At 37.3% G+C, this 27,876-nt stretch overlaps 2 protein-coding genes across 3 annotated transcripts; one reads left to right on the top strand and one right to left on the bottom strand.

The window, feature by feature from the left end:
* Positions 1–56: 56 nt before the first annotated feature.
* Positions 57–9,761, top strand: LOC113667050 (pachytene checkpoint protein 2 homolog). The gene is made up of 17 exons (XM_027182844.2): positions 57–284; positions 610–775; positions 1,461–1,578; positions 1,912–1,967; positions 2,059–2,099; positions 2,493–2,542; positions 2,997–3,069; positions 4,023–4,086; positions 4,207–4,293; positions 4,798–4,904; positions 5,883–5,951; positions 6,286–6,370; positions 6,451–6,491; positions 7,207–7,224; positions 7,587–7,640; positions 8,018–8,087; positions 8,585–9,761. Exons 1-17 carry the CDS (start codon positions 199–201, stop codon positions 8,678–8,680), a joined length of 1,281 nt encoding a protein of 426 aa, XP_027038645.2. The 5' UTR covers positions 57–198; the 3' UTR covers positions 8,681–9,761.
* Positions 9,762–10,193: 432 nt separating this feature from the next.
* On the bottom strand, positions 10,194–22,020 carry LOC113667048 (diacylglycerol O-acyltransferase 1). 2 transcript variants are annotated; one of them, XM_027182843.2, is made up of 18 exons: positions 21,457–21,892; positions 21,264–21,351; positions 19,232–19,272; positions 18,823–18,908; positions 18,543–18,595; positions 18,121–18,223; positions 17,674–17,784; positions 16,963–17,031; positions 16,283–16,386; positions 16,026–16,064; positions 15,752–15,793; positions 15,196–15,240; positions 14,230–14,342; positions 13,045–13,110; positions 12,343–12,430; positions 11,705–11,767; positions 10,845–11,001; positions 10,194–10,398 (listed from the first exon to the last, which is right to left on the bottom strand). In XM_027182843.2, exons 1-17 carry the CDS (start codon positions 21,564–21,566, stop codon positions 10,861–10,863), a joined length of 1,362 nt encoding a protein of 453 aa, XP_027038644.1. In that variant the 5' UTR covers positions 21,567–21,892; the 3' UTR covers positions 10,194–10,398; positions 10,845–10,860. The 2 variants fall into 2 exon arrangements, with proteins under 2 accessions (XP_027038644.1, XP_089055746.1); XM_089199620.1 differs by lacking the exon at positions 21,264–21,351 and having other exon boundaries at positions 21,457–22,020.
* Positions 22,021–27,876: the final 5,856 nt, after the last annotated feature.

Here is a 27,876-nt window from a genome sequence, read left to right as displayed (position 1 = left end):
ATCCGCTGTTTAGAACTATCTCCTGCGATGAACGCATGTACATATTACAAGAGCCCGCTGGGACGTAGTGCATGCTCATATTTCTTGGCGCAAAAATTTGAACGAGATCTTTTTTCCGCAATGAGTATCTTTGAAAATTAAGGATGTTTGAAGGATTAAGAACAGTAAAAAACTGGTAAGATCAGATTAACGCCTATTATGGAGCAAGTACATGATCTCTCGGAGGCTCTACCTCTTCAAGCTCCTCTAATCTACCATGCTGAAGTCCTGCAAGATCCATGCAGGTAAGTTTAGTCGATGGTCGAAATGATAGTAAAAAATTAAATTATTATTAAAGATCCAAGATTCTCGTAAATTTTATAGACTGACGGCGGATTACCTAGTTTGTATTTCAAAAAGTTAACACTTAGTATGCAAGAATTCCCGAAAGACTTACATTTATAAGTTGAAGACATTACAGCCGAGTGCAAAGTTTGACATGCTTCAAGAAAAGACAGTGCTAAAACCCAACATGTGTCTGTATTTATCTATTTAAGAGAATACTTTGAATAAAAATAAATTTTTTTAGTAATGTGAATAAAACCTTGTTTTCAATCTTTGCACACATAGCACAGCTCGCTCTGCTGTTATAAAAGAGCATGTGAGGAAATTTTTGATGTGTGAAGCAACTGTTTATGGTGACACTACCTTCACGGAATTCACAGATGGATTTTTGACAGAACATGTGAAATCTGTGAGTGTCTGTGACACAGATTTGGTGTCTAAAGAGAGACAGGTAAACAGATAATGCTTATTACTTCATATAAGTCTTTCAATCAATTAATCTTGTATTTTAAAGAAGTTTTTAAGTTGCATATCGAAACCAAATTAATCACAACTGAACATTACCGATCAAAACAAAGGTAAACATTATTGTCACCTGCAAACAAGTTAAGATAATGTCTTTAAGACAATAATAGGCTTGTATTTTAGAGAAGTTTTCAATGAGTGTCAAAACCAAAACAAAATTAATCACAACTGAACATTACCAATTAGAAGGAAGGTTCACATTATCATTAAACAATGTGATCTCAAAGTAAAAACAGGCAACCTGCTTTAAAAGAACAGGGATTGTTTTTAGTTTTGCACTTGATTGGTTGAGATGGTAGCTTAATTTTTCTAGACCAATCACAGAGTGAAGTAAAGCAAAGCCAAAGAACTCTAGGATTACTTTTGATAATCAAATGAAAACTGCTCTTCTGGAATAAAAAAAAATTACATATTCCAGACAAAGAGACCTAAGTGAATCCCTGTTTCAGACTACAGTCTTTAAGAAGTTCTGTGTTGATTGCAGTTTGGACCTCAGGAGCCATGATTCTATACTTGCCTAAAGACATGACCAAAAGTATGGCTTTCCACATATATAATTACAGTCATATCAATACATCAATGTCACCATTCTTTTTTTCTATTTTAAACAGAGTAATCTCAAGAATTGCAAACTTGCAATCCATGTTTTCCAATTGCATGATGATGGACCAGCAACAGAAGAGCTGGAAGAAGACATAGCAGCAGCAAATCATTGGCTTCTGCCCTCTGGTATGAGCCTCAGTCAGTCCATTTCCAGTTGATAAAATATAAATATTATCTAAGATAATTTTTATGATTATCATAATCTCTATTCAATCTTAGCAATGTCGTATGTAGTCCAAAGGCTGTGGGGTTAAAATGCCAACTCATAGGAAGCCAACCAGTTGGCTATTTGCAAACTTTGAAACTATTAGCCTCTGGACCCCTGAATGTGAGTTTAGCTGTGTAAGCAGTAACCCTCTTACCAGAAGAAAGATCTTTGCTGAAATGGTAGTAACTGATTTATTTGATGAAGGACTCCAAGTCACCTCAATATTTGACAAAAAAACATTCTTTTTTCAGATGATTTTCATGGAATTTGGGAAAGTCTGATCTTTGATTCAGATGTCAAAGCCCAGGTGAGAAAACACTTTAATTTTCTTAACTTGTGTTGTTTTTGATATTGAGATCATGATTGTGATATTTTCTTCTCTTTCTTTTCTTTTACAGCTGATAAACTATGCAATGACAACATTACTCTTCTCAGACAGGCATGGAATAACCGTTATTCCTATGTTTTTTATACCTTAGATAGGGCAAAAATTGTTATTTAACTCAGAAATTATTATTACTTGATATGCACCATTGAATAACTTTAAGATGAAGGATTAGAAGAGATACTGTTGATGAATATCAAATTAAAGAGGAATCCATAAAAGAAAGCATTGTGAATGTATATAAAGATCCAGATTCAGGGTCAGACATTGAAAGAAATTACTTCTCTACAACCCTATCAATTTTTGACCAAGAGAAAAGAAAAGATTGAGCAAGAGATTTCACTTGAAATTTCACTGGGACAAGAGAATTCCCCATTTCTCTGTTAATTTTCAGTTTTTTTGTAGAATCTGCACTTCTGACAATGCAATGATCTTTGTTTTGTGTAGGGGTGTGAACAGTAACATAATATCATGGAATAGAGTGATTCTCCTTCATGGTAAGGGTAGAGAGAGATTGCAGTGTTCTCTCAGTTTAGGGATAAAAATTTTTTCCTTTTAACAGATTAAGGGTAAGCAAGAACAAGATTATTTGGTGATAGCAATAGAGTGAACTTAAGAATTTAAGAGTTTCTAAAGCTGATGTTCCAAGAAGTATCCGTTTGTGAGAGCAAATATTGCAGGGCTAATGTTCTGACAAAGGGCCAAAAACTTACCATCTACCTCAAAGAAATTTGTAGGTAAGAATTTTGATAATTTTTGCTCCAAATGGCAGGGTTTGGCTGGGTTAGTGACTGTCATGGAATTTAGGATTTTCCAGGCCTGAAAAGTCTTGGACTACAGTGTGGGTTATGATGAGTCTGATGAAAAATTTTGGGAATAGTTTTAGGGTGGAACCAAAAGCAAGAAATTTCATGATTGACTGAGTAGAGTAAATTTTTTTTTTCACACAAGGTCCGCCAGGAACTGGGAAGACATCCCTTTGCAAGGCTCTGGCTCAAAAACTGAGCATTAGATTGTCAGATCGGTGAGGCAGTATGATAGTGTAGTTATGATCACTACTCCTGGGCTAATTAACACAAAAATTGGAAAAAGTATTTCAAAACAATAGATTGAAGTAAATCATCCAAAACCATGAATGACTGGGGACAGAGTAGCTGGCTGATTCTAGAAAAAGTGCAGCCAGAGAGTTAAACTGGTAACAACTGAGTTCAAGTGTGCTGAGTACAGCAAGGTGGAAAGTTAGGGGTTTCATTTCAGGCTGGATGCAAGACGCAACGTTTAGTTGTTTGACATGTAACATCTGGTACTTCACACACGAAATAATAATTTTTTTAAATATGAAAATTTTTTTCCCATTTATTAACCAAAGAAAGACTTGACTCTTATTTTACTCACTTAGTTATGTAATGCATACATTTGAAAAAAAGAGATAATTCTTATCATACACATGTATGATAAAATGATTATGCATCATTCCCCATCCCTTCCCCCCTCCCTGCCAGCTATAACTGACCAGACAAGTTTGCTGACAACTAACCCTGACCTTTGATCAGAGAGCATCTGACCAAATCAGTCTTTCTCACATTTCATTTGCACATCATCTCAGGGAGTGCAGGAAATTCTATTTTAGAGAGTCCAATTTTACAAATTTCCCAAGGGGGCATGCCCCCGGATCCCTAAGGAGTTTGTGCCTCCGGCACTCAACGTTCACACCAGCAGCTCAAATGGTGTACATCCACCAGCTGAATCACTGCATCTGGCACTTTCAGACGCTGCCGAAAACCCTGGAAAAATTGAACTTGCAATAACAAGTTCAGCACCCAAACAACTCTGCCATGCTGCTACCTGTTTCATTAAATATTATTAGTCTTTAAATAGAAAATATGTATCATTTTTAGAAATATTAATTACTCTGTTCAATTTGATTCTTTGAATGTTCTTTTACCATAGTATTATTTCTTTTGTTTGTTTTCCTAGGTATTCATATGGGCAGCTGATAGAGATCAACAGCCATAGCTTATTTTCAAAGTGGTTTTCAGAGGAAAGTTCTAGTGTCATACTTTTACAATTTCTTTTTGTCTTTTTCAAGTGTTTAAGCATTGTACAGTTTTCTATTTTGTTTTGCTTTCATTTAATTATATTGCACTCTTGATCAAAACAGAGTGGCAAGCTTGTGATGAAGATGTTCCAGAAAATCCAAGAACTAATTGATGACAAAGATGCACTGGTTTGTGTCTTGATCGATGAGGTACATATCTTCTGAAGTTCACTTTAAAACTCTTTTTCTTTTCTTTGGCTCTGTTGAATTGTCATTCTTGTTAATGCAACTAAGGATAATACCATGGATTGGGGGGAGGGGGGGGGGGGAGAGAGGGGGTTACTTCCTAGTAATTGTTTAATGGGGATGTACCACTGGGTGAGTTGCATTTTCTCAACCGGATTGACTGTAATGGGGTTGTATTTTCTAAACTATTACCTAAAGGGGTTGCACATTTTCGGAATTTTAGAGGTAGGAAAATCCTGGTAAGAAAGGATTTGAAAGTAAGGAAGAATACAAATACAGGAAGTGACGAAGGCGAGGTCTTTAATTGGCCACAGAATAGACTATAACGGGAAAGAGGTTCTGAGAGGCTAGCTGCACATACCCAACAAAAATTTACCGTGACTTAATGTTTAATTTAATGTACTTCCCCTCGGGGGTTACACACCCGTTTTAAGACATTCAGTTATGCTACATTATGTGAACTGGCAGGTTGAGAGTTTGACTGCAGCTCGGAAGTCTGCGATGCAGGGCCAGGAGCCCTCAGATGCAATAAGAGTAGTGAATGCTCTGCTTACACAAATTGATCACATTAAAAGGTAATCACTCTATAATCCACCAAGGTCTTTATTGACAATTTTCTCCATGGAATTCAACCAGTCGGTCACCCGAGGCTAGTGAGACGGGCTCTCTATAAGCTTATACAGGCGACCGAGTTACTCGAGTAAAATTGAAGATTCTCTTAAAAATCTTTGATTCTGATGTGCTTGGAGGGAATCTAGACAAAGGAACTGTAGACATACAGTTCCTCTTTGTCCAGACGAAGGAACATGTCCTTTTAAAATATCATTAGAGACACTTCTCCACAAAAGCTAGAGACTTGTGAGTCCTTGATTCATTCGTCTACATACACAACATCTTTTGCACGGCAACAACAGCGAGAAACATCAGGAATTTCTCATGCTCCCTATCCTCGCCACGGGCACATGTACACGACTGTTTCTCTCAATGCATCAAAGGTGTGACTACGATTTGGGTTTCTATCCTGATTGAAAAGCTCTGTGGATGGCAAGACTCAGCCTTTGTCTTGCTATTAATGTACTCGTCAATTAGTCTCTAATTTGATTGACGAAACAACCTTCGCAATAGACACGAGAAGTTGCTCGGAATTCTAAGTGTTGTCATATTTTTTTTTTCTTGTTCCGATCTTGTTTCCTTATCATCATCCACTTTCGTTGTATGCTTTTCACTCGACTTCCCCTCACTTTTTCCCTCAGTTATATGGACTCATTCTTTTTAATCTCGATTCTTTTGTTCCATCGCTTCTTGTACTCTCGCCCTTTCTCCTTGTAAGATTTCTCTCACTCTGTCCGTTCTCGTTTCTTATCCTACCTATTTTTTCAGCTGTCCTTCTACTTTCCTTACAACGTTTTCAATGCTCTTACTCTTTCCCTCAATTTCTTGTCCACGATGATGATACGAACGACAGTCTAATAGAGCAGTTATTATTAACGTATTATTTCTTCGAAAATGATGGCACCACCTGCCTGATAAAGGACACACTATTGCCTTTTTAGGTTTCCTAATGTAATTATCCTCACCACCTCTAATGTAACTGGAGCCATAGACTTGGCATTTGTGGACAGGTATGTTTAGTAGAGATTTAATGCAATTTTTTTCGGATGGGCGTCTCAATAAAACAGCCCGCTTACACTGCAGTTTAATGAATAACCTTCACAAGGTCTTTCACCTTGGAAACGCGAGTTTGCGATTTATTCAATAAGGTTTCATGATTTAGCTTTCTTTTATCAACGTAAATGAAGATGGTTTCGGAGGTCCAGTGGTAAAACGGATGGAACCCTTCATTTTAAGTCATCTACAATGCGATATGATGAATTTGTTTGTTATTTTTGTGTTGTTGTTGTTGTTATTGTTATTGTTGATTTTATTCTGGCGTCATTTCTTTCTCTCAATCAACAGGGCAGATATCAAACAGTACATCGGACCTCCGTCTGTAAATGCAATATTTTCCATATATCATTCCTGCATCGCTGAGCTTATGAGGGTAAGAGTATAACGGATTTGTCATCGAGAAGGTGTCATTCATTTATTGTTGATGTTATACGTTTGTTATTCTTTTTCCAGGCAGGGATAATTTCTCCTGTGCAACAGATACTTGGCATAAGGTTTGCTCTATCATTTTTGTGCTTTTCCAGTGAATTGTTACCCTCTTGTTGTTTTACTCAAGGGAAGATTAACCAGAGACTGACCCCCCCCCTTCCCCCCCTCCGCCCCATAGAGGGCTCGCTCCAAGGGGAATCTCTTTAGAAAATTAGAGAATTTTCTTTAGAATCAAGGTAACCGGTATCCCTAGTATAAGGCAATTTTCAATTGTTTTGGAAGTAATCCGGGATTGCATTGAGTTGCCTTACTACGATCTGTGATTGGTCTAGAAAACTGGCCCCCGTTACTTCAACCAATCAGATGCAAAAGTGCTTGGCTTCAGGCAGTTTGCTTGTTTTTGCTTTGAGTTCTCACTTGCTCCTGAGGATATTTTCGTTTGTGTTGATTGATAGTTGTGGTAACTTTGTTTGTTGGTTTTACGAAACCTAATGTAACATCTATCGCCCGGGCATCCTGAATGTTTCGGTGAAGAACGCGTTGCATGGGATGGCCTAGTAAGCAAAATTCACGACACAGGATTGGTTGTCTGCTGGGATCTCCGATTATGGGAGTGATTTAAAAATGACGTATCATCGTGGGAGTATGGCTCACGTGAAGATTGTCTCTTAGCCTGATAATCTCTAAATTTACCCTGTTACTGGTGGGTAATCTTTTAACGTAATAACAAAATGCTAACAGGATATATTCTTTCTTCTTTCCAACGGAATTTCCGAACAGGGACTTGGAAGTGTTACGGTGAGTTGTTGTTTTAACGAACGTCTTCCGCTATCACAGAATCTGCATTTAGAAAGTGGGTGTCTTCTTATTAATCGTAAAAAATTAGAAAGCTCAATGGACGCATTGTAGAACCCCGCCAATTCGGACTACCAATGACAACGGAAACAATCCGAGGTATTATTGGAGGAGTCCGTTTTTGCAGTTAAAAGCTATTCCATTCCTTTATGATGACCCTCGGCGAGGGTCTTCTGTGTTCGGATGAATTGTTAGAACGCAAAGACGGTAATATGACTCCTGACTGTACTGAGTTCTAATGGCTCGTAGCTAATTCCCTTTCGGTGAAATGATTTCAAATTCTAATTTTGGTCTTTCTTTCTCAGTTTTGTCCATAATGATGCTACAAACTTAAGCCTGGAGCTTTTAGAAATAGCGAGGTTTGTCTCATAGAGTTTGTCCACTGTCTATATTGTTAACGTTTAAAGTTGACATAGTGTCGTTCCCTATTTCTACACAGGACACCTTTGATACTGCTGGTCGTAGCAGCATGTACTGCGCTGGTCAGCTCTGTACCTAGTGTATGGCCTTAAAAGCAGTCTTTAAGCTTCTGGCGTAACTTGCTTTAAGGTTTTGTGGCAGTTTCTCGCAAAGTATATCCGAAATCAGAAATTGGTTAAGAATCCTCATGAGAACTTTGTTTACAAGTAAAGTCGTTGAAAGATGAACATCTTTCTGTTCACATTTACCTGTGTCTTGTTGAAGAACAATAAATTGTGTTGGCCTGTATTTGATATTCTACATTAATTTGCTACAGGAAGAGTCATGGACTGAGTGGCAGGACCCTCAGAAAGATTCCATTTTTGGCACATGCTAGACACGTTCAGGTCTGTTCAAGCTGTAAATTAGGGGAATTTTGTGCTGTTCAAGTTGTTTGTTTGTGTTCTCCCGAGTCAAATACGTGTTGCTAGAGTTTCCATCTTTGATACAAGGATGAGTTCATTACCTCTCACTAGAGTTGAAAATGTATTCCTAAATTTTGCTGGTATGTCGTTTACAATGTGCGTCAAGCTCTCCATTCTTAACTATGCTTTTACCGTCTTGTTTTACCTTCGGTTTTGTTCTTGTTTTCTGACACGTTTTCAGGTGCGACCTGAGGTGTAACGCATCTCAGCGTAGTCTCTAGGTTTTCTTCGAAGCTGAACTCAGGAAGATCCTAAGAATCATTACGTATTAGAGTGGGGCTGGAGAAGAAACGGTTTCAAAGGAAAAAAAAGAAACTGAATTTGTTTTCCAAGCTAGATTTCATTCATGAACGTCGCGGGTTCTTGAGGCGAGGTATCATCATTCTGTACAAACTTCGTATTTTTTATCTTCTACCCAGACTCCTGCTGTCGCGTTGGCAGCCTTTCTGAGTGCGCTTTCATGGACGGTGGATAAACAGTTTGAAGACCGAGAGAATCTGAAGAATGACGACTGATAGCCACACTTCTGTTCAAAAATGATCAAGAATAGCTTGTATAGACTAGTATCAGAGACAGGATTAGATTGCACGACTGTTGCACCTCTGATGAATTTTTCTTTATGCTATTCCGCCTTTAAATGCAAATTATTGCAGTTGCACTATGCTTAAATTAAAAGATGTTTAATGCGCAAATGATATTACTCACGATTGGTGACAGTGTTAAATTCTCCCATCATCTTAAGATTCGTGTTTTGATGCAAGATTCTGAATTCCACGGCATATTGCTGCGTCGTTGGACGCTTTTTCATGCGCTATCTCAATGTTAGGATCAAGCGCGAGCATGAACTCGTCACTAGTGTCGCGCTAGTGTGGGAAACGGTAGAGGAAGAGCTGAAAAAGTCTGCACTAAACCTTCGCCAACATGTTATTTTTAGGGTCTGTTAGGGAGAGAGAATATGCAGATTATAGACCTTTCTGAACCAAACATGTAGTGTCTAATGGCTTTTGCGCTATTTGTAGTGAGCGCGGGAAACTGTCACGCATTTACGGTTGGATTTAACTCTCGATTGGTTAAAAGCCAGTATCCGTGTTCTGATCGGCTACACTCTGAGAAAGTGTTAAGATTTGTATAAATACGCAAACTTTCTTCGTTGACGAAGTTGCTTGCCGTATTGGCGAATACTAGAAACGCAAGTTTTCCGCTCAGAATCGTTCTAAAGCATATCGTTCTTGTCTCTTTGAAGCGTTTGGAAATTTTTTTCCCAAGAAACTATAATTGCGGCAGGAATGAGTAACTATTCCTGTTCTGTCGTGGGACGGAAGAGGATCTAAACATGTTCAACTCCGCCAACAAAGTGTTCGAACTCGAGAGCAAATCAAGCAAAGATTAAATTTTTAGAGCAGGTGAAATTTTTAGATCATATAATAATTTTATATAGTCCAGCAACACACTAAAAGTGGGTTGAGTTATTTCTTGCTCTAGGCCTGAAAATCTTACTTTAGTCTCATTCTACTTCTACTAGGGCTCGAGTTTAGCAGCCCTACGAAAATGCAATATCAGCACCAGATTGATTGTAAATAAAACAATAACACAGAAGACTTTGATGTCATCATTTACGTCACACATTGCGACTGTAAGACAGGGCATAAAATCAACAAGGGCTGGGAACTGCTAAGAACCCAACTAAAGTCAACACACACTGTTTACTTCTGCGCAGTTAGTGGCAAGAATCTCAAGAAGACAATCACATGCAATTTGTCCTCTATGAAAAAGAGCTGTCGACCCGAGAGTAGCATGGTGCGTATTATTAACTGAAGCATTCTTTCCCTCCTAAGTGTTAGCCCTCCACCAAAAAAAAACCTTTTGTCTAGATTTTCTAAGATTTTGTCTATGAAGTCCACGCTGGTTCACCGGCCTCAGTGCCACAGCTTTTGCTTGGAATTAATCTGTGCAACTGAGACATTCTCGGCCGAGAATTCTCTCAGTAGCAGCGTGGAATAACTTTTCATCCTTATCTGAAAGATTCACTACGGAGCTAAAACGTTTTTATTTCACAATCGATCAATGATAAAAAACTTAAAAATAAATATACTATTTAAATTAGTATTTGTGGTCACTTGAGAGCTTAGCATAATATTGCTTTCTCTAAAAATGTTCTTCAGTTGAGTTGCACTTCCCTTCACCGGCAGCTTCTGGCACTAAGATGACTACTTTGATCTACCATAGTCTGACACTGTAGATCAGAAGAAAATACAAAATGAGCTGCCATCAAATAGATGAAAACTCAAACCTGCCAAAAAGCATGCAACACTTTCAACATGATGTCGAAGTGTAAAAAGAGATATAGAAAAACCGGATCAATATCAGTATCTGGGCAACTGCCCACCTACCCCTCTCCTAACTCAACAGCAGTCAATTGACAACAAGTTAAGGTTACTGTTGGGTTAGGGGAGAGGTAGGTGGGAAGTTGCCCAGATACTGATATTGATCCGAAAAGCTAGTGTCCCACAGGGTGACGATTTGGCTGATCTCGGGTGTTTGTAGAAAAGTACGCTTTGGCTAAGTCGGAGCAGGGTGAGCGAAATTGTAGTTCAAAATTGGTTACAATTAATCTACAATTGTCCGCTGCAGGATTTTGTTTCATTATAGCAATCACTGTTAACATCAAAAAGTACTTACCCGACTTGTAAGGCTACTATTGGTGAGTGATATAATAATCATGGACATAAGTCAGAATTGCCAACGGCTGGCCAAGAATGATTGAAAGCCATACCACCATGTTACCATAGTTTGGATAATCGCCAAGAAATTTTTTCACGAGCAAATGGAGAGGTACCTGGTGACGAAACGAAAGAATAAAAATAACAGTGCCTTAAAACAACTTTGGAAATAAATTGTCAAGTTGTTTCACAGATTCACGACTGAAAAAAAAAACAATGCAAAGACTTTCGTCTTCACAACCAGCCTGGTCCAAATAATACATGTTCGAAATTCTTCAGTCAAAGACAATTCCCATTATTGACTTCAGGTTACATAAACTGAATTCACTGTGTATGATTTGCATTTTCTTTGTGGTTATGTATTTGGAACAAGGGGGATACTTTGCGATCATTTTGACCTGAAATTCCTGTGAAATTCATTTTTAACTACAAAATATATGCTCTTTACTACACCCCCAATTGGTTCGCGTGCTATCAGGATTGAAGGGAAATCTTCCCCCTCTATTTGAACCCAGAGATATAATAAATATCTTACTCACCCTGTTTTCTTGGTCCTTACTGCAAGTTATGAAACCTCGTTTTTCCTGCTCTTTGTGTTGTTGATGTTTTTGCTTTCTTTTCGTTTTTTCCCGATTTTAAGCAAAACTAAATCCGAGCAGAAAAAACTTAGATCGTAACTTACAGAATGGACCGCTTTGAACTCGTTTAGAAAGAGGTATGAATTACACGAAGCCCTACTAACATTATGCTTGTTTTACAGTTAACGTTAAGTTTTCCACCAAAAAATTTAAGACTGAAAAGTAACCGAATTAGACTAACCTGAGCTAGCATAGCTAGGAACGCCCAGAATCTGAACAGTCGTAAGGGGACACTGACTAAAAACTAAAAAAGAATGCAACATAAAAAACTGCTACCAAGAGAACTATTTGTTCATAAAAACCTTCTTAGGTTGAAGATGGACTTCAAAACAATTCAGTTAGAATTCACGTGAAAGGAATAGCTTGGGTGGAAGCTAAGAAGTTTCCAACTCAGAGGTTACCTGGAATAGACAGCTTTTAAGCTGTCTTCTCCTGATAACCCTCAATTGAAAACAAATATTTGCTGGAAAAGAAACAATTTAAATTGTGGTCCATGCTTGGTGCTTGTGAGGGACATCTAGGGAGTAAATGTACCATGTACATGTACGTTGCAATCGATCTCCGTTTTGTCAGCTCCGCTTTCACACTTCATCAGTACTACAACATGCATTTTCCTCAGAATGTGTCGATTCGCCTGCACGAACGTATCCTCTCAAACTGTAAACTCGGCGAAGAAACCTCCCCTCCAACCTCAATTAACAAGTATCAAAAAAACTGAACAATGTAGAAAAACACTTCTAGAAATGTTACAAATTTGGCCACAATTAACATCAGTGAAAACTGCTCCTGCCTTGTAAGGACCCTGAAAAGGATAGTTACCTCGTGGAAAAATGCAGACAGTAAAAACACAGCAACTTGCGCTTGAAGAGATGAATAACCTGACCTTAACATGGGAATATAGAGATGTCTGCCACGGACATAAGAAAAAGGGAAAAAAAAGGAGATGTTAGTATCATTTAAGCTTTTTTAGAAAGCCGACTCTGCAAGTTCCCGCAGAAAAAATATTAAAACCGTTTTTTGATAGGCCGTACGTCTTAGGTGCCTATTTTTAAACCAAAAGAAAAAAAGAGAAAGTTTTCAAGACAGTTTTGAAAGCAGTAAGAAAAGAACACCAAACGAGTTTTGTGAACTGAGTTTGCAGAAGGGTAAAATACTTTGATATAATCACTTGGCCGGGTGAAATAAGTAAGTAATGATCGATCTCGAGGGAATCAGTGAGTTTAATTTCCTCGAGACTCTACATGTTCCCCGAGATGGAGCCAAGAGGAACATTTAAGGTCCAGTTTCTGTCCGTTTTTTTTTTTTTCCCAGCATTTATGGACCTTCACTTTGTTCCGCTCCATAAAGACGCATAAAAAAGACTTGGTAAATTACCCGCCACATCTCACACTTCAAGCGTGGTTAATTAACCATATGGAATACGACTTGACCAGTTTTCCCCCATTTCCCCCAATCTTTGCCAAGTGGCCTAGCTTCCACTGAACAATCATCGCTTTGAGCATGGGATCGGTATGCACTTACCTCCTCGCCCAGCGATGAACAGGTATATTCCAGTTTTGCCAGAAGTATGCCACATTTGGAGAATTCCTAAAACAAAGGGGGAAAAGAACAAAGATTACAGATTTAATAATATACATGGAAAAATTACTTAGTTCTGATTGGTTAAGATAAATACAGTTTTCAGGTAATTCAGCGCAGAAGAGAGTTAATACAGTGCAGAAGAGGGTCAATTCAGTGCAAAGAAAGAAACAAATCAGACATTCTGATTGGTCAATAGTCAAAGAAACTCACAGCCTTGGATGTCGCAACAAAATATTTGAAAATTTGAAAATTTGCGAGCGAAACAATGGCCTGTGCTTTAAGTAGGCTTTCTTTCGCCACCGCAGCTGAAAAACAGCTTAAACAACGAAAACACTGTAAAAAGCACTGCTTTTTGGTTGTCGGTTTGGAAAAAGTGGTGTTTAGAGAAGGGAATTGCCGAGGAAATCTAAAATTACGAGCCGACCCAGCTTAACACTTTGCTCGAGCGATCACACGCCGAAATATAAAACAAACATGGTTAAACCTCGGAAACGACGATTCCATTTCATCGAAAGTGATTCGGACACAGACTGAACAATTCCTTCCACTGTTTAGCCGGATTTTGAACTTTTTTGCACCTTAAAAATTCGAAGATAACATTGCATAATTTATTATTGTTTTGATCGTACGCGGTTGTTTTGACCGAACGCAAGGTTTGAACAAATAATTTTTCCACTCGACGCGCGCGCTTTGCTTATGTTTAATTATGATAAGCCATCTCGTATTTTTCCAGGTATATTATTAACACGTAATCACATGATTTTTCTCGTGCAATTTGGAATAAACAAGCACTTGTTAATTTTTTCAAAGACCACAAATTACACTCGCCCTACGGGCTCGTGGAATTTTGTTAGTCTTTAAAAAAAAATTTACTCGTGCTTATTTATTCCAAATTGCGCTCGAAATCATGTGATTACCTATACAAAACGTTACTGTTTAGCCTCTACAAAATGGCTAGATGTTTGTTAACAGATGTTAAATGCTTACTAGACAACCCTAGGGGCATTGGAATATTTTTTCTCCAATATCCACTGCCTGACACAAAGGATTATCCTAGAAAACGAGGACTGCATATGGTCCAATCGTTCACAAGTCTCCAGATTAGGATGGAACTCTAATACTTACCACCAGTCTCGATAGAAAGTCCTGTCACCAAACCTTAATAGTTCTGCTAAAATGTTAAGGCCACTGTGGAAGAAGGCGTAGAAGAACAGCAGCCATAACAAGTGGTTGGGAACCTGGAAAAATAAATCCAAATTACATTTCATTTTCTCAAAATAATATTTTTCTTGGCGATAATTCACTTTAAACGATCTTAAATGTCAAGCAGTGGGGTATTATTATTTCAGCTATCCTCCATCAGGGAAATTAAATTGAACAGGTAAGGAGTTGTTTAAGATGGAAATCATTGGAATTTCAATCTAATCAGGGAGCAAATATCTATGGGGGCAACAAACGGTAGTCTAAAAGGGGGTGTGATGAGACTATAAAAGTCAAGCCCTGTTTAATAGAGGATATTTTATTTTCATTTTATATTTTGTTGGGGGAAAGAACAAAAATGTGGCCGTTATGATGACGTGATGACAGATCAAACACTTTTCATGACAAAGGTACATACATGCATACATATGTATTTGTCTAGGTTACAACATCATTTCAAGAGCAGGCACCATTAAATTTTTTGATCAGTGCTTGTTACACCAAATTGCAAGAGAAATCATGTTGTTACTTGTAAATGATTTACATGAAAAAAAAAAAGCCTCACAAAAAGTCAAGACAGATTAAATTTTGGCTGCATGCACATGCTATCTGTAATTTGCACTTATTTTACATGAAAAATTCACTTGTTTCTGCCAATCAGACGCAAGTAATTTTTTCATGTATGTTGTAATCATTGATGTAGCGGATTATTGAAAGGCAACTGATAAAGCTGATGTAGACCTGCACCCCGGTCACATCTTATAGAGCCCTTTTTCACTCCAGAAAGACGTAAATTAAAAGACTCCTGAAATAAGACTAATGGAAACATCTTTGACGTCATTCTGTGTTTGAATAAGGTTTTAAGGTCCTCAGAGTAGCTTTCACACTTACTGCAAGTTTCATTATTCTCTCAAGGCCTCTGCCTACATCCATCTCCTATCAGACAATAAATTTTCACCATCAGACTATCATGTTAAACCTTTTAACTCTCAACTTTTCAAGATCTTGTTAGTAATGCTCCCTTCCATCTGTTACACATTTTCTTTCACATCAGCCATGAAAAACTGACCTGCTTGTCATTTCTTATCTCTTATCGCTAGATAAGATGCTGAAATCAAGGAATCAATGCAAGGAGAGGTTACATTGTACATGAAAATTATTTCTGAGAGTAAGAGAGAAAGAGAAAAAAGCTGCATCACCTTGACCCTTTAACCCCTAGGAATGATTAGCATCTAATTTCTCCTTACAATATCACCCCTGAATCAAACATTATGGTCAGGAGAATAAAGGATATGATCACCAACTGAAGAGTTCTTGATTGCTAGACTAATTCTCCTTGTCAATACCATAAGAATTGTATGAAGAATATGCATACTGATAGTAAGGTTTAAAGGGTTCAATACATTGTGTATGTACATTGTACTTGGATAAGAAGTCACATTCCTACCTGTATTGGTTTCATAGAGTTTTTTACTGTAGGTACAATCCACTAAAAACAAAACAAAGTAAAATGTGTATACTGATATTTAAGGTTCTCTTGTATAGCCTTTACAGCACTCAGTGTAGCATACAAATATTACCCCTTAAGCCAAATGTTGACTGCAATAAATATGGATCTATGATCACCAAAAATAGTAACTGGTAAAGGAAGATCTAGATTGAAGCCAACAACCCTATCTTTTTTCACGACATTTAACGGCAAGAACACTGAGCATGATTACCTGCTGAAATGCTCCAATTACAATTCCAATAATGAAAAACTGAAAATAAAAAAAAATTAAAATCTTGAATAAAACATAACTCAAGAAATAATGGTAGCCAAGACAACAAAATCAACCCTAGTTTGGTTCGAGCATTTCATTCTCATTGCCAATTCTCTGGATGTGCATGAAATCAAAGGAACATATTTGCCTAATTTCAACTTAACACATTCATCCAAGTTAATGTAAGTGTTAATCAAACAGATAAGTCGACATACAAACTCAGCTAGTCTTCTCAAAAGAAAACGCTTCCGTATCCTTTCACTTCTGGGATAATTGAGCTCATAACACAAAGTTGGTGCAAAAATGAAGTAATATAAATCTGAAATTAAATTGATAAAGGTAAAGCAGTTAGAGATAAAATGTGTCACCTGACAAAACGTGATCTAACACATGACAAGCCCAGTTTGAGCATGGCTGAGGATTTAAACGTGATGCAAGATTAAGGTCATGGTTTGGTGAATTTAAGAACCATCATTTGCCTCCTAAAGTATATGTGAAAGAATAATTTTTTCTTCTCATTTCATGAAAAGATTTTCCTGCAACCTTGTACATAAGAAGATAGATTTGAAGGTTTCTCTTTTAAAATTGTGACACCTGAAATGCTGTTTAAAATACACACGATGCAATCATTTTTCTAAAATTCAGGTGTGAAACAAGATCTGGAACCCTCCTTTGCTACCCTCTTGCTTAAGAATGAAAGGGAAGAAAAGGTATAAATAGGCAGTGAAGTAGGAAGACAAAACTAAACAAACACAAAGAACAAGACAAAACACAAAACTATGCGTTTTACACAATTAATAAACCCAAGTCATACGACGAGATACAAGAATTTTGAACAGTTCACAAAGCATTTGCATGACAAAGAGATTTACCAGTACCAATCAAGTTGCCTTACCTTTCTGAGTGAGATTTTCAGGATACTTCACCAAAGGAAGAGTTTCAGGTTTCCCATTTGCAACATGACCTGCCAAAATTGGATCAAGTTATTCAGTGAACAACTCATAAAGAACATTAATTTAATCTTAACAATTCTATATGAGAACAATGAACAGGATTTTCATTGAAAACTGTACTTGGCTTGAAAAGTTGTGGGGCAATAAATCGCCCCACACCTGATTAACCAGTCATAAAAATTCAATGAAAATGTCACCAAGGCGCAACTCTTGAAAAAAGAGAGTCAATTTAACAGTATCAGAATAGGTAAGTCTATAAGCCCTTATCCCTATTCTGTTCTCCATACTGTTCTGTGTACATTTCCTTAATTCTCATGATCTTTATGCTTGACTCAGCAGTGACATTGTAAGGAGAAATTAAATTCTTGTCACTCTTAGTTGTCTCGTCTCCCTTATCCCTATTCTGTTCTCCATACTGTTCTCTGTACATTTCCTTAATTCTCATGATCTTTATGCTTGACTCAGCAGTGACATTGTAAGGAGAAATTAAATTCTCGTCACTCTTAGGGCTCAAAGGGTTAAGACCTCTACACTTTACAAGGGTTAAAAGTAAAACAGGAAGGTGGACATTGAAGCTTATTTCTGGAGATCTAACTGCAAACCAGTGGAACATTGTGATAACCAGATTTCTAATGCTCATGTATTTGCCTTACCTTTCTCTTCATGTTTCATCAATCCCAACCTGTACCAGAGGTTAACACTGACATAGCTGATGAGCTTCAACCAGACAATGGTATACCAAAAGACAGCGATGTTAGCTGCCCCTATGAAATAGGTTGTAACATACATGAGTACTGAAAAAACAATCAAGACTTAAATTTCAGTTCATTTAATGACTAATCATCAAAATTCTTAACAATAACTAAATTATGATACAGAGAAAGGCAGCGATGCATTGCAGAGAAGTGAATGTTACAGAGAAGAAGGGCTGCAATATTGCCACTCGCATTTCAAAGGGGTAGACTGTTTTTATTTTCGAACAAAATGCTTCTTGTTAGATTAGGATAAACAGCACACTGTAAACAATTGTGTCTGCTCAATTAAGAGAAACCATTCATTTGTGCATGTGTAAAATACATGGATATTTTCTCAATACGTACATGGTGGTGGAAGATAAACCAAAATCACTGTACATGGCACAAATAACATTAACAGCAGCAAAAACATATGGGATATCCGCCCAATCCTCTCAGAAATTTTGCCCTGTGTTAAAAAAAAAATAGAAGAGTACCAAATCAATGATTTCAGCCACAGAAAATATTTAAATTTTATAATAAAAAAAGAGATATACTGCATCAAACATTAGGGCTAGTTTTTCTTTCTCTGACACTGAAGTGTTTTAATAGCCATTTTTTACCAAGTACCTAATTACAAGCCCCTAAAAATAGCCTCAAAAATTCTTGGAACAAACCAAAAACACATCCACGTAAAACTAACAAAATGCGGCTCTCCCTTTAACACTGCAAATAACACACAATTGTTTGCACCACTTGCTCTAGCAAGTGGTGGAAGTGATACTTACTGCAGCCAAAAGCTTTTCAATGACAAACGTCAACTGAATAAGCACATTTGAAACTGAAAAACAATAAAACAACAAAAAGGTTGCTGTTAATAAAGCCAAGCAACAACCAAAACAACAGATCTTCCACCCTCCATTCCCTCAACAAGTTACCTGTAATTAGAGTAAACCTCTATGTTTAATCACCCACCCTCCTCTCCCACAGTCCCAGATGAAGGGGCCAGTATACTAAACCAAATAGATTAAAGATAAATTTTGCAGATAATTTAAGAAATTCACGTACAGATCACAAGTGATGCTGATGGCCAGTGGTATGGATCCTCCAAGAAGATAGTTATTACTTGAAGAGGATCTATCAGCAAGCCATACCTACAAAGGAAATACATTACATGTAAGGATAAACATTAACTCCTCGATATCAGATAACTGTATAATAGAGTACTTGTTTATATGGGCCTTTACAGTGAACATATCACATGAGCAAACACATCATCAGACCAACAAAACTCAAAATACACCAATTGTAACTTTTAAAAACAACCAAGTGCTGTACAGGACCATACTTGATAGGCGGAGACCAAGACTAGCAGTATATAGCCAAAATACTGCAATCAACATTGGAAAAGACTACATCATGAAACATATAAATACCATTTACACATGAATGAAGTTCTGTGAGAAATCAAACTTACTTCAGTAAATTATCAAGTGCTACCCTGAAATTGGAGAGCACCTGCAACAAAATAAATTAACTTTTAGTGTACACCAGGACAGTGATGGCCATGAGGCTGCCAGGAAAGAAAGGGAGGGGGAAAGGGGCAGCTTAGAGTTGACTATGTTTACCTCTTTACATCCTAAGGTCAAGATGCATATTTCCTATACTGTTGTCCTTACATTAACTAAGACACTGAAAAAAGAATTTTCTTAACAATCAAGAGCTCCTGTGGTTGGTGGACATTACCTTACTCTTGTGACTTTGAAGTGTGAAAACAAGGATGATATTGTACTGAGAAATTAGATGCTAGTCAATCAGAAAGGGGTCAAAGAGTAAAGTTGAGGAAAAAATTTTCTGTGTTGGCTTTGTCTGAGAAAATATTGCAGTTTTGCCTCAGCAATATTCATACTCTAGAACTCAAACCACCTCCATTTAAATGAAGTTGGAAAAGTTTTCACTTTAAAAATTTCATATAATTTTGGGTGTAGAAGTCTAGAAAGACAGTTGGTTATTTTTCCAGGACAATTTGCCAAGTTATGAAAGTACTGTGCAGTTATTGCACATTAATTACATCTACTTGCGAGTATTTTTATGAAATTCATTATTTGCAATCCCATGTTACTTTCTCGGAAAATAACTGTCAGACATAACACAATTTGTTCACAGCTGTTTAAAGAAAAACTGCCAAAAAAAGTGCAGAAAAAGCATGCAACAACCCCAGAAAGCATTGTGGGTAGTTTTCAGGTCACAGTTTTTCTTGACCTCAGAATTTAAGGAAAATCTGTAAAACATCACTGTAAGGATGAGGTGTAGGGGTTTGGATGACAGTTTTTTGTTGTTGTTGTTTTTATTTGCAAGACTGACTTTTAATTTTCACCTTAATGAAAATGAAAAAAGAACACACTGACTCTAATGAACAATGAAAATGATGTCAACTAAACAAGAGCAAATACAAAATGACCATGTAATATTCTATTGTTACCTTCCTCTTGAATTCACATGGATTTTTGTATCCATTCCCTGCTCAAAAGTCCTTTTCTCTCCAGTTTCACTCACTTAAATTCATTGACCACAGGATACTCAGATTATCTTTCAGGATTGTTACTAGCACTTTGTCCCTTTTTCTGACTACCTTTCTGTAATGTTTCTTAGCCTCTTTTTTTGTTTGTGATTTATTGTTTTAATCCTTCAAAATTTGATGAAGAAAGCACTCCATACCCTCTTTGACTCCCCAGTTGGCATTTGGTCAATACTCATAACGATCTCAACATTCAGTCAGGCAGACAGATTATGCGAATTAAAAATATGTATATTTCTTGCATGTCTTCATGTGTATATGTGATTATCATGCAAAACTGACAATAAAATACGTGGCCAATATTCTATTAAAATAATTAATTTAAAGATCTTTGAGGTAAAACGGATCAATTATTCCGGGAGATCACTCTAAAATAGCACTTCCTTTTCGTAAGTTTATCAAATTCAAAACAGATGTCAGAGAAAAGTTATTTTAACCGATCAGCCACAATCTGAATCTTGCTGCCTGAATAAAAAATGGCTTTTCGCGAAGTCCACGAAACATTTCATTTCCTTTGCTTCCATGAACAAACGAGGTAAGTAAATAAAAACCTGTTACTCCTGGCAAAAGTTCCAATGATTTTATCAATAAAAGGACTTTGTGAGAAGTTATGAGAACAAAATGAACGGCAAATATTGAATGATTTGTCAAAAAACCGAGACTTTAGCCCAGGATATGATAGAAACCAGTTAGGTGATCTGACCTCAATCAACCTGCAGCATGCGAAAATAATTTGGATGGAAAAGAAATCGGGAAGTGTATACATGTGTATTCCAAGGAAATAAGCATATAATTCTTTTTCCCTTCGTTGCACATTATTCCACCATTCTTTTTTATCTACTTCTCGTTATTGCTGATGCAATTTCTGTCTGAAGGAGTAAATACCGCAAATAAATGAATAGACTTTATTCCTCGAAATGTGATCCCTTACCAAGAGAATAAGACATAAGTTTATTAGTCCTCTGTAGTTGTCAAACCCACTGGTCGATGTTAAAAGAGATTCTTCCTTCTCGTGAACCCTAGAAAGTGATAGAAGAGCAGCTCTGAAAGCGTCCATTTCAAAAGAAGGAATTATTCGTCCCGAAAGACTCGACTTAATCGGGGAACGACGAGTGGACACTTACCGTTTTCCATAATCCGATTCTTTTGCTTGAGATTTCGTTGATGCCTTCGCCTCTGTGGTGTTTTCGGCCCTTTTGGGCGTTGATCGCTTCCTCGTTGTGGAAGATGTCATCGAGACTTAAAAATAACTTCTTTCTACTTCGCTTTCGGTCTCCAAACTGACATGACGAACGGCCTTTGAACATATCATCGTGATGTCAACAATCGTGCACGTGACACGTTGCACGATCAACCCGACTGTTTGTCCTCTAGGGGTAGGGATGGTACGACTTTTGCTATTATCAAAAATCACAAGTAGTGGTCGGTGGAGTTTTGTTTTTACGTTAATTTTTGTCAATTTTGGTACGAATCTTTTAATTTTAAATTCCTCTGTCGATAAAAAATGTTTGCCTGATGACACAACCAGGGTTAGGACGTTCCTTCTCCACACAGAACTCCAGTACCAACCGCTGGTCAAATGAGAGTGGGGGCATGACCCTTTGGACGGCCGGATCGACAAGTCCAAACGAATAAGTAATATAAATAGCAACTGTATCAACCCCTGGAGATATTACATCTGAAAGACTAAGTAATTCATCGTGGGTCTCCTGCTTTATCGTCAAAAAATAATACTGCAATTTCACAACACTTTCACGGGTCGCGTAGGAAACTCAGAAATATCTTTAAAAGTGGGAGCCACGGTTATTAATTTCCGAGCGCCTTAAGTGAGGTGGCCTATATCCCCGCGCCACCCTGTCTATCAGCGGGCTCAAGTTTATTCCACGAGAAGTTCGGGCTGAATATAGTACCTAGCCCTGGAAAAAGACTTCAGCAGGTTCTTCAAAATCGCTTTTTTTCGCAACCCGAATCACAAGCTTTGTTTGTTGTTGACTTGAAAGAAAAATCATCAGTTTACAATACCGGAATTGCCACAAAGAATTAGCCGCTAATGAACTTGTATTGTAGATGTTGAATGTCGCCAAAACTAATTATCCTGTGGTATTCGAGCATGATGATTAAGTTTCTTGCATTCGGAGTAAAGTGTAATTCGGAGTAAGTTCAGTTTCGTTTAATAAAGCTTGATCCTTTAAAAAAAAAAACTGCATTGCAGAGTAACATGAGGAAACACACCACGCACGGCGGAAGGTAAGGGGCACCCCTAGTAACGCTCTTGCTGAAGGTAAAAAACTCAACCGGTGCCCCTTGCCGTGCTAAACTTAAAAATGTTGTAAGATGCTTTATGAGTAATTTTTCAGATTTTTTGGGAAAAATAGGTCTCTATCTAGCTTATCTCGATGATTACTTCTTCTTTGTAGCAGATTTGACAGCTTTATCTTTTCTTTTTGTACCAGCATCGGTTTCCGAATTTCTTCTCAGCTTTGGAGGCTGAATAACTGATGGTTGTTCGGGTCGTCTTTCGAAGAGAGGAGCTCGAGGAGGACGTAGGGAAACCGTTGGACATCCGCCGGCAATAAAATATCATGCTACTACGGATGACCGTGAAGTAGTCGCTTAGAGTGCCTTTTGACGTTAAGAGTGTCTCATTACAAGGTGCGCGGATTTGCTTTTCGCATTGAAAACCCTGAAACATTACGTTGCATAACCTTATGGCAAAAATCTTATGATCGCACGAAATAAGAAATCAACTTAACACAATTCCGTGTCAAATTTCCTACGTAATTCTTTTTAAATTACTCACCAACAGCAAAAGTGCTAAGTTTAAGAATCCCCTGAAACCGTGAAAACCACTTGTCGCGGCAATCAAAGAGTCCGAAGAAAAGTGCACTCTATAAGGCGATGGAAAATTCATGATTACGAGATGAGCTGAAAAAAAGTCGAATCAAGATAGATAAGAATTTACCTCGCTCTGAAAGTTGTGTCACCTCTCTTAGAAGGACTTCGCTGAGTCAAAGGCGCAAAATTCATGGCTGTTTTTGTTTTTAAATTTTTTTTCAAGCACACAGTAAGACACGAACCACAATCTCGTTTTGATTTTATCTGTGCTTTATGAAGTCATTAATCGAGCTTCTGACGACAACACTAGCTCGCGGAATAAAATTTACAAGCTGGGACGGGTAGGTGTGGTTTTGTTGAACAGCAGATTATTGTAAACAATAGATTATAATTTCTTGCTACAAATCAATAGCAGTCGGAGGTCATGATTTTACCGAGGCAGCTGATGTTCAAATCAAATTTCTGGTTTTGATTGTATTATTCTCTATTTTTTTTCTAATTTGATATGCTAGCTATTAAGAGACATGGTAAAAATGTGCGCGCGCTGGTCGTGAGTGAAATTTTGCACAAAGAGGATGCGAAATGCGGAATCAAGAATGACAGTGTTCTGTTCCATGAGTGATCAGGACAGAATTTCTCTTTATATAATACAATATCAAACAAACAATTCAAAAGATGAGATGAAGGAAAATATCAATAAGTGGATTATTAGTTGATCCAATACCAAATTCTCCGATCTTACATCTTAAGAAATGTATGGTAGATAGTAAGGAGAATTACCAATGACATATTTGGAGTGAAAGGGTAAAATAGGAATAATTATGTTCTAGTCACTAAGTAGTAGATTTCCAGCTTCATACTGAAAAAAAATACATGGAAGGTTATGACAATAAGTTATATCGTATCACGAGTCAAGTTCGAGCCCGACTGAGTTCGAGTCACGAGTCGAGTTCGAGTCACGAGTCGAGTTCGAGCCCGACCGAGTTCGAGTCACGAGTCAAGTTCGAACCCGACCGAGTTCGAGTCACGAGTCAAGTTCGAGCCCGACCGAGTTCGAGTCACGTGTCAAGTTCGAGTCAACTAATTTTTCCCCTCATTTCGATTTTAGCTTTCTTTTTCCTGTACTATACACCAGAGATACGAGAACACCGAGTTTTAAGCTAAAAATATTAATTTTTTTTACAGCCGTTGACTAAGGGTTGATCTTGGACTGGTTCATAGCTCCATCAAAGAGGTAAATTTTCCAAGGCATCTATGAGTTTTCCTCACGGATTACACCTCTTATAGTTACACACACCTGAGGCAGAGGTCCCACTTCAATGAAAAACTGTTTTAACTGACTCTGAGTATAAAACAAAATCTCAGCATTTCTCGTACTCAACCGCCATGTTGCATCTACAGAGATCTCATTATAAAACAGCGCTACAAGCTCACTGATTCTCTTCCTCCCCGGCCAAGAAAGTGGAGAAAAGATATCATTTTCCTCTAAAACGTTTGTTTCACCAGAATTATCCTGTCCTACTTTTCTTTTTATCTCCTGATAAACAGGTTTCACTTTTCAAGATTCTCAAAGTATCATAACTGAAGTTGTCGCGACATCGTTACATAAACTGTGGAGTACCCGATGCATGAAATATGCTGTGTCTTATGGATGAAAATGACCTTGAAAAAAAAAATACGATTCCACTGTAGTACAAATAAATGATTCCTTGTGAAATATTATGAGCCAGCGCGTAGTAACCACAAATTCCAGATCAAAAGCTTTCGTTGTTGAGGAGTGACAATCAGTTGTGGTTTTCAATGGAGTTCCAACGTGTCTTAACGGACAGTGACAGCCTTTGAAACGTTTTGTAAACTTTGCAAAAGTTCTACAACAAATGAACAGCACTAAAATAATAATTTATAATGCGGGAATTCAGACAACTTGCGAGTAAGCTGTTCCACCGTAGGTAAAAGGTAAACAACTTACGTAAATGAACGGCTTTGATTTTTGTTTGTTTCGTTTAGCTTTTTTTTGTTTAAAGCTACAATAATAGTGTATTTCTATCGATATAATTTTAAGAAGAAGGAAACAAATTAAGTTGACTGTGATCAGACTCGTGATACGGTATAAGAAAATTATAAAGTATTAGTAACCAAAGATTGGTGAACTGAGTGCGTTCAATTCTTGTTTTCTAATCTATCAGAGATGTCAAAATTAGATAGTCGTGTGCATTTCGTGGCTAAGATCGCCTTGAATCGTCTAGTTGCCTATTCATTTGATAGCATCTTTAGAAAACTTAAGCGTACATTTTTTTTATAAATTAATATTATATTGTAGCATCCTTTTCGTTTTTTTGTCGTGAAACAAGTTGAACAACATTAGAAAATTAGTGAATTTTTTTATTGTTTGAAAGTAAAGTCAAATGGTAGCATTATAAACAAATATGGCTTGATATTGATGATTTGCTTCTGATGATTGACTAGTCAATGAACGGTTTGATTTATGACTGGTCAAAGGTTTGGAAATATAGGACCTCTAAAAACAAGTTCATCTGAATATTTTAGGAGTTAGCGATCGAAGTGACTTCGTTTGAAATCGTTTGTAAGCTAGCACTGGCAAGTACATTATCACGTTTTATGCAACGAAAAAATAGTAATCGTCAGATCGCATCTTGGCTTACTGCTCACCATTCAAATTCGAATCTGATATTGGTGAGTGCAAGGTAGGAAATTTCTAAAGTAGAACATATTAACCACATGAAATCAGAGCAAACTACGATAAAACTGCCGTGAAAAAAGGAAAAAGATAGAGGTTCCTGTCTTTTTTTTTTCCCCTCGCTTCAGAATTATTTTGCCCGCAAATAACTGAGTTTAAACATAAGAAAAAGGTATTAAATTTTAGTTATATTCATATCCAGCAATGAAATTAGGGTCTATTTCCACCTGCTGCTCTGAAAACTTGTTTAGAACAAATCTACAATGAAAGTCAATAGTTTTTTTCAATCAACAATTCTCGATTATTATAAAAAGGTAAACATTTATTTAAATTTCACGAATGGTAATGCAATAAGAAATAAACACGAAAGATTAATACAATAGCAAAAACTGCTGGCAAAAAACACTTTGTTTGGAAACCTGTAATATTTAAAAGCGAAAAATCGTATTTCTGAAAAAAATTGTTAATAGAAAATGAATTAATATTCTTTAAGATTTAAGCCACTTAATACACAGCTATCGACGATGGAATGCGATATTTATACGTTTTCAACTCCGAGAAAGTTTGGTATAATGGTTACGACCCAGCAATAATTTTTGTTTACACACGTTTACTTTGCGTGGGATTTAAGCCTGAACACTTTCATGTCACATGTACAATATGAATAAATAAGTGGAAATTTTCAAAGGACGTGATCCATGAAGCAGATAGTTAAAAAAAACATCCTTTGATTCAAACAATCTATTTTAAACACCAACCTGCCGTTAAACTCTGAAACAAATTTCCTCCCAGTGGATAAGGAGGCGGAATTATAGTAAAGCGCAGCGGTTTTTGTTTTTTTATGATTTTTCCGGAGAAAACTTTTGTAAATCTTTCTGATAACTTGCTAAGATTTACTATCGTCTTGGTTCGATTGCGTGCTCCCTGAGGCATCATCGTCCAAGGAAGCTTTTTCAACATTATGAATGATTTCTTGTAGTTTATCACGCGCAATATCTGTATCCAAGCATGCTCCACGTCTTCCTGTCCTTCCACAACTTTTAAACGCTTCTTTGTTGTTAACACTTCCTTCAGTTACTGATGCTTCCATTTTAACGATTATTTTGTCCGCAATCTCAATAGTTACTCATTGATATCTCACGATTCCACTGTTGTCTTTTATTCCCTCGATGACGGGGTTTATATCTTCGGATACGTCGTTCTTTGACAGCGGAGAATTACGCTGGCATCTAGACTATAACAGTACAAATAAATAACATATTGTGAAATATTATGTGCCAGTTCGTAGTGACCACAAATTTCAGATCAAAGGCTTTCGTTGCTCAGGAATAGACAGTATCTGTAGAGCAGAGAATGATGTCCAACTATAGCTCCTCTGTAACTGATGTCTCTGCGCGCGGAAAACAAATCGGTTTTCGAAGCAAAACACTTTTGCTACCGGATGTTTTTTACTCGCTATTTCAAGAGTTTTATCCCAGTGTAGATTGGAAGTGGAAGTAGCCTTGTAATGATTTAGCGTGCGCTCCTAGTTTCACCTGCCACAAGATCCCATTCTTGACCGAAGTGAATCATAAAATTGCGGAAAATCGTGACTCTTACTACTTCCCTCGATACGAAGACCATAATTAGAATTCACAAACTTCAAAAACGAGTTCAAAGCATATTAATTCCGCTCTGAAATGTAATTTGTCTACGTTGGCAAATATTGTTTTGAGGCGCATTTCAATATGAAAAGCGAAACACCTATCATTTGCGTTAATGAAAGTCGTCGCTAATTTAAGCTCTCTGTCCGATTATCGTAATTTAAGGAGCAGTAATGAAGTCTCTTGATTGGAATTACTTTCATTTGGGACATTAAATGATGAAATCTCGATCCTTACATAAAGAAAACCGCGATAAATCAGCCGCGTGTACACGCTAAAACTTCGGCTTAATCCCTCGAAGACCGCAAGGAAAATAGACGCACAATACTGAATATTGCATCGTCGAAAACGGTTTCCTTTGTTGCTCT

Source organism: Pocillopora damicornis, chromosome 3, assembly GCF_964200805.1.
Source record: "Pocillopora damicornis chromosome 3, jaPocDami1.2, whole genome shotgun sequence".
NCBI classification, from domain to species: Eukaryota; Metazoa; Cnidaria; class Anthozoa; order Scleractinia; family Pocilloporidae; genus Pocillopora; species Pocillopora damicornis.
This window is presented reverse-complemented; position numbering and strand designations above follow the sequence as displayed.

Bases quoted from the DNA above. Each gene is read 5' to 3' on its own strand.
- LOC113667048 (XM_027182843.2), bottom strand. From the start codon at position 21,566: ATGACATCTTCCACAACGAGGAAGCGATCAACGCCCAAAAGGGCCGAA. The intron at 19,273-21,263 runs GTAAGGGATCAC...ATTTTGTTGCAG, and splicing joins ACTTATGTCTTATTCTCTTG to GTGCTCTCCAATTTCAGGGT. The intron at 11,768-12,342 runs GTAACTATCCTT...ATTCTTTTTTAG, and splicing joins TGTCTGCATTTTTCCACGAG to TTTTTAGTCAGTGTCCCCTT.
- LOC113667050 (XM_027182844.2), top strand. From the start codon at position 199: ATGGAGCAAGTACATGATCTCTCGGAGGCTCTACCTCTTCAAGCTCCT. The intron at 4,905-5,882 runs GTAATCACTCTA...TTGCCTTTTTAG, and splicing joins CAAATTGATCACATTAAAAG to GTTTCCTAATGTAATTATCC. The intron at 5,952-6,285 runs GTATGTTTAGTA...CTCAATCAACAG, and splicing joins GACTTGGCATTTGTGGACAG to GGCAGATATCAAACAGTACA.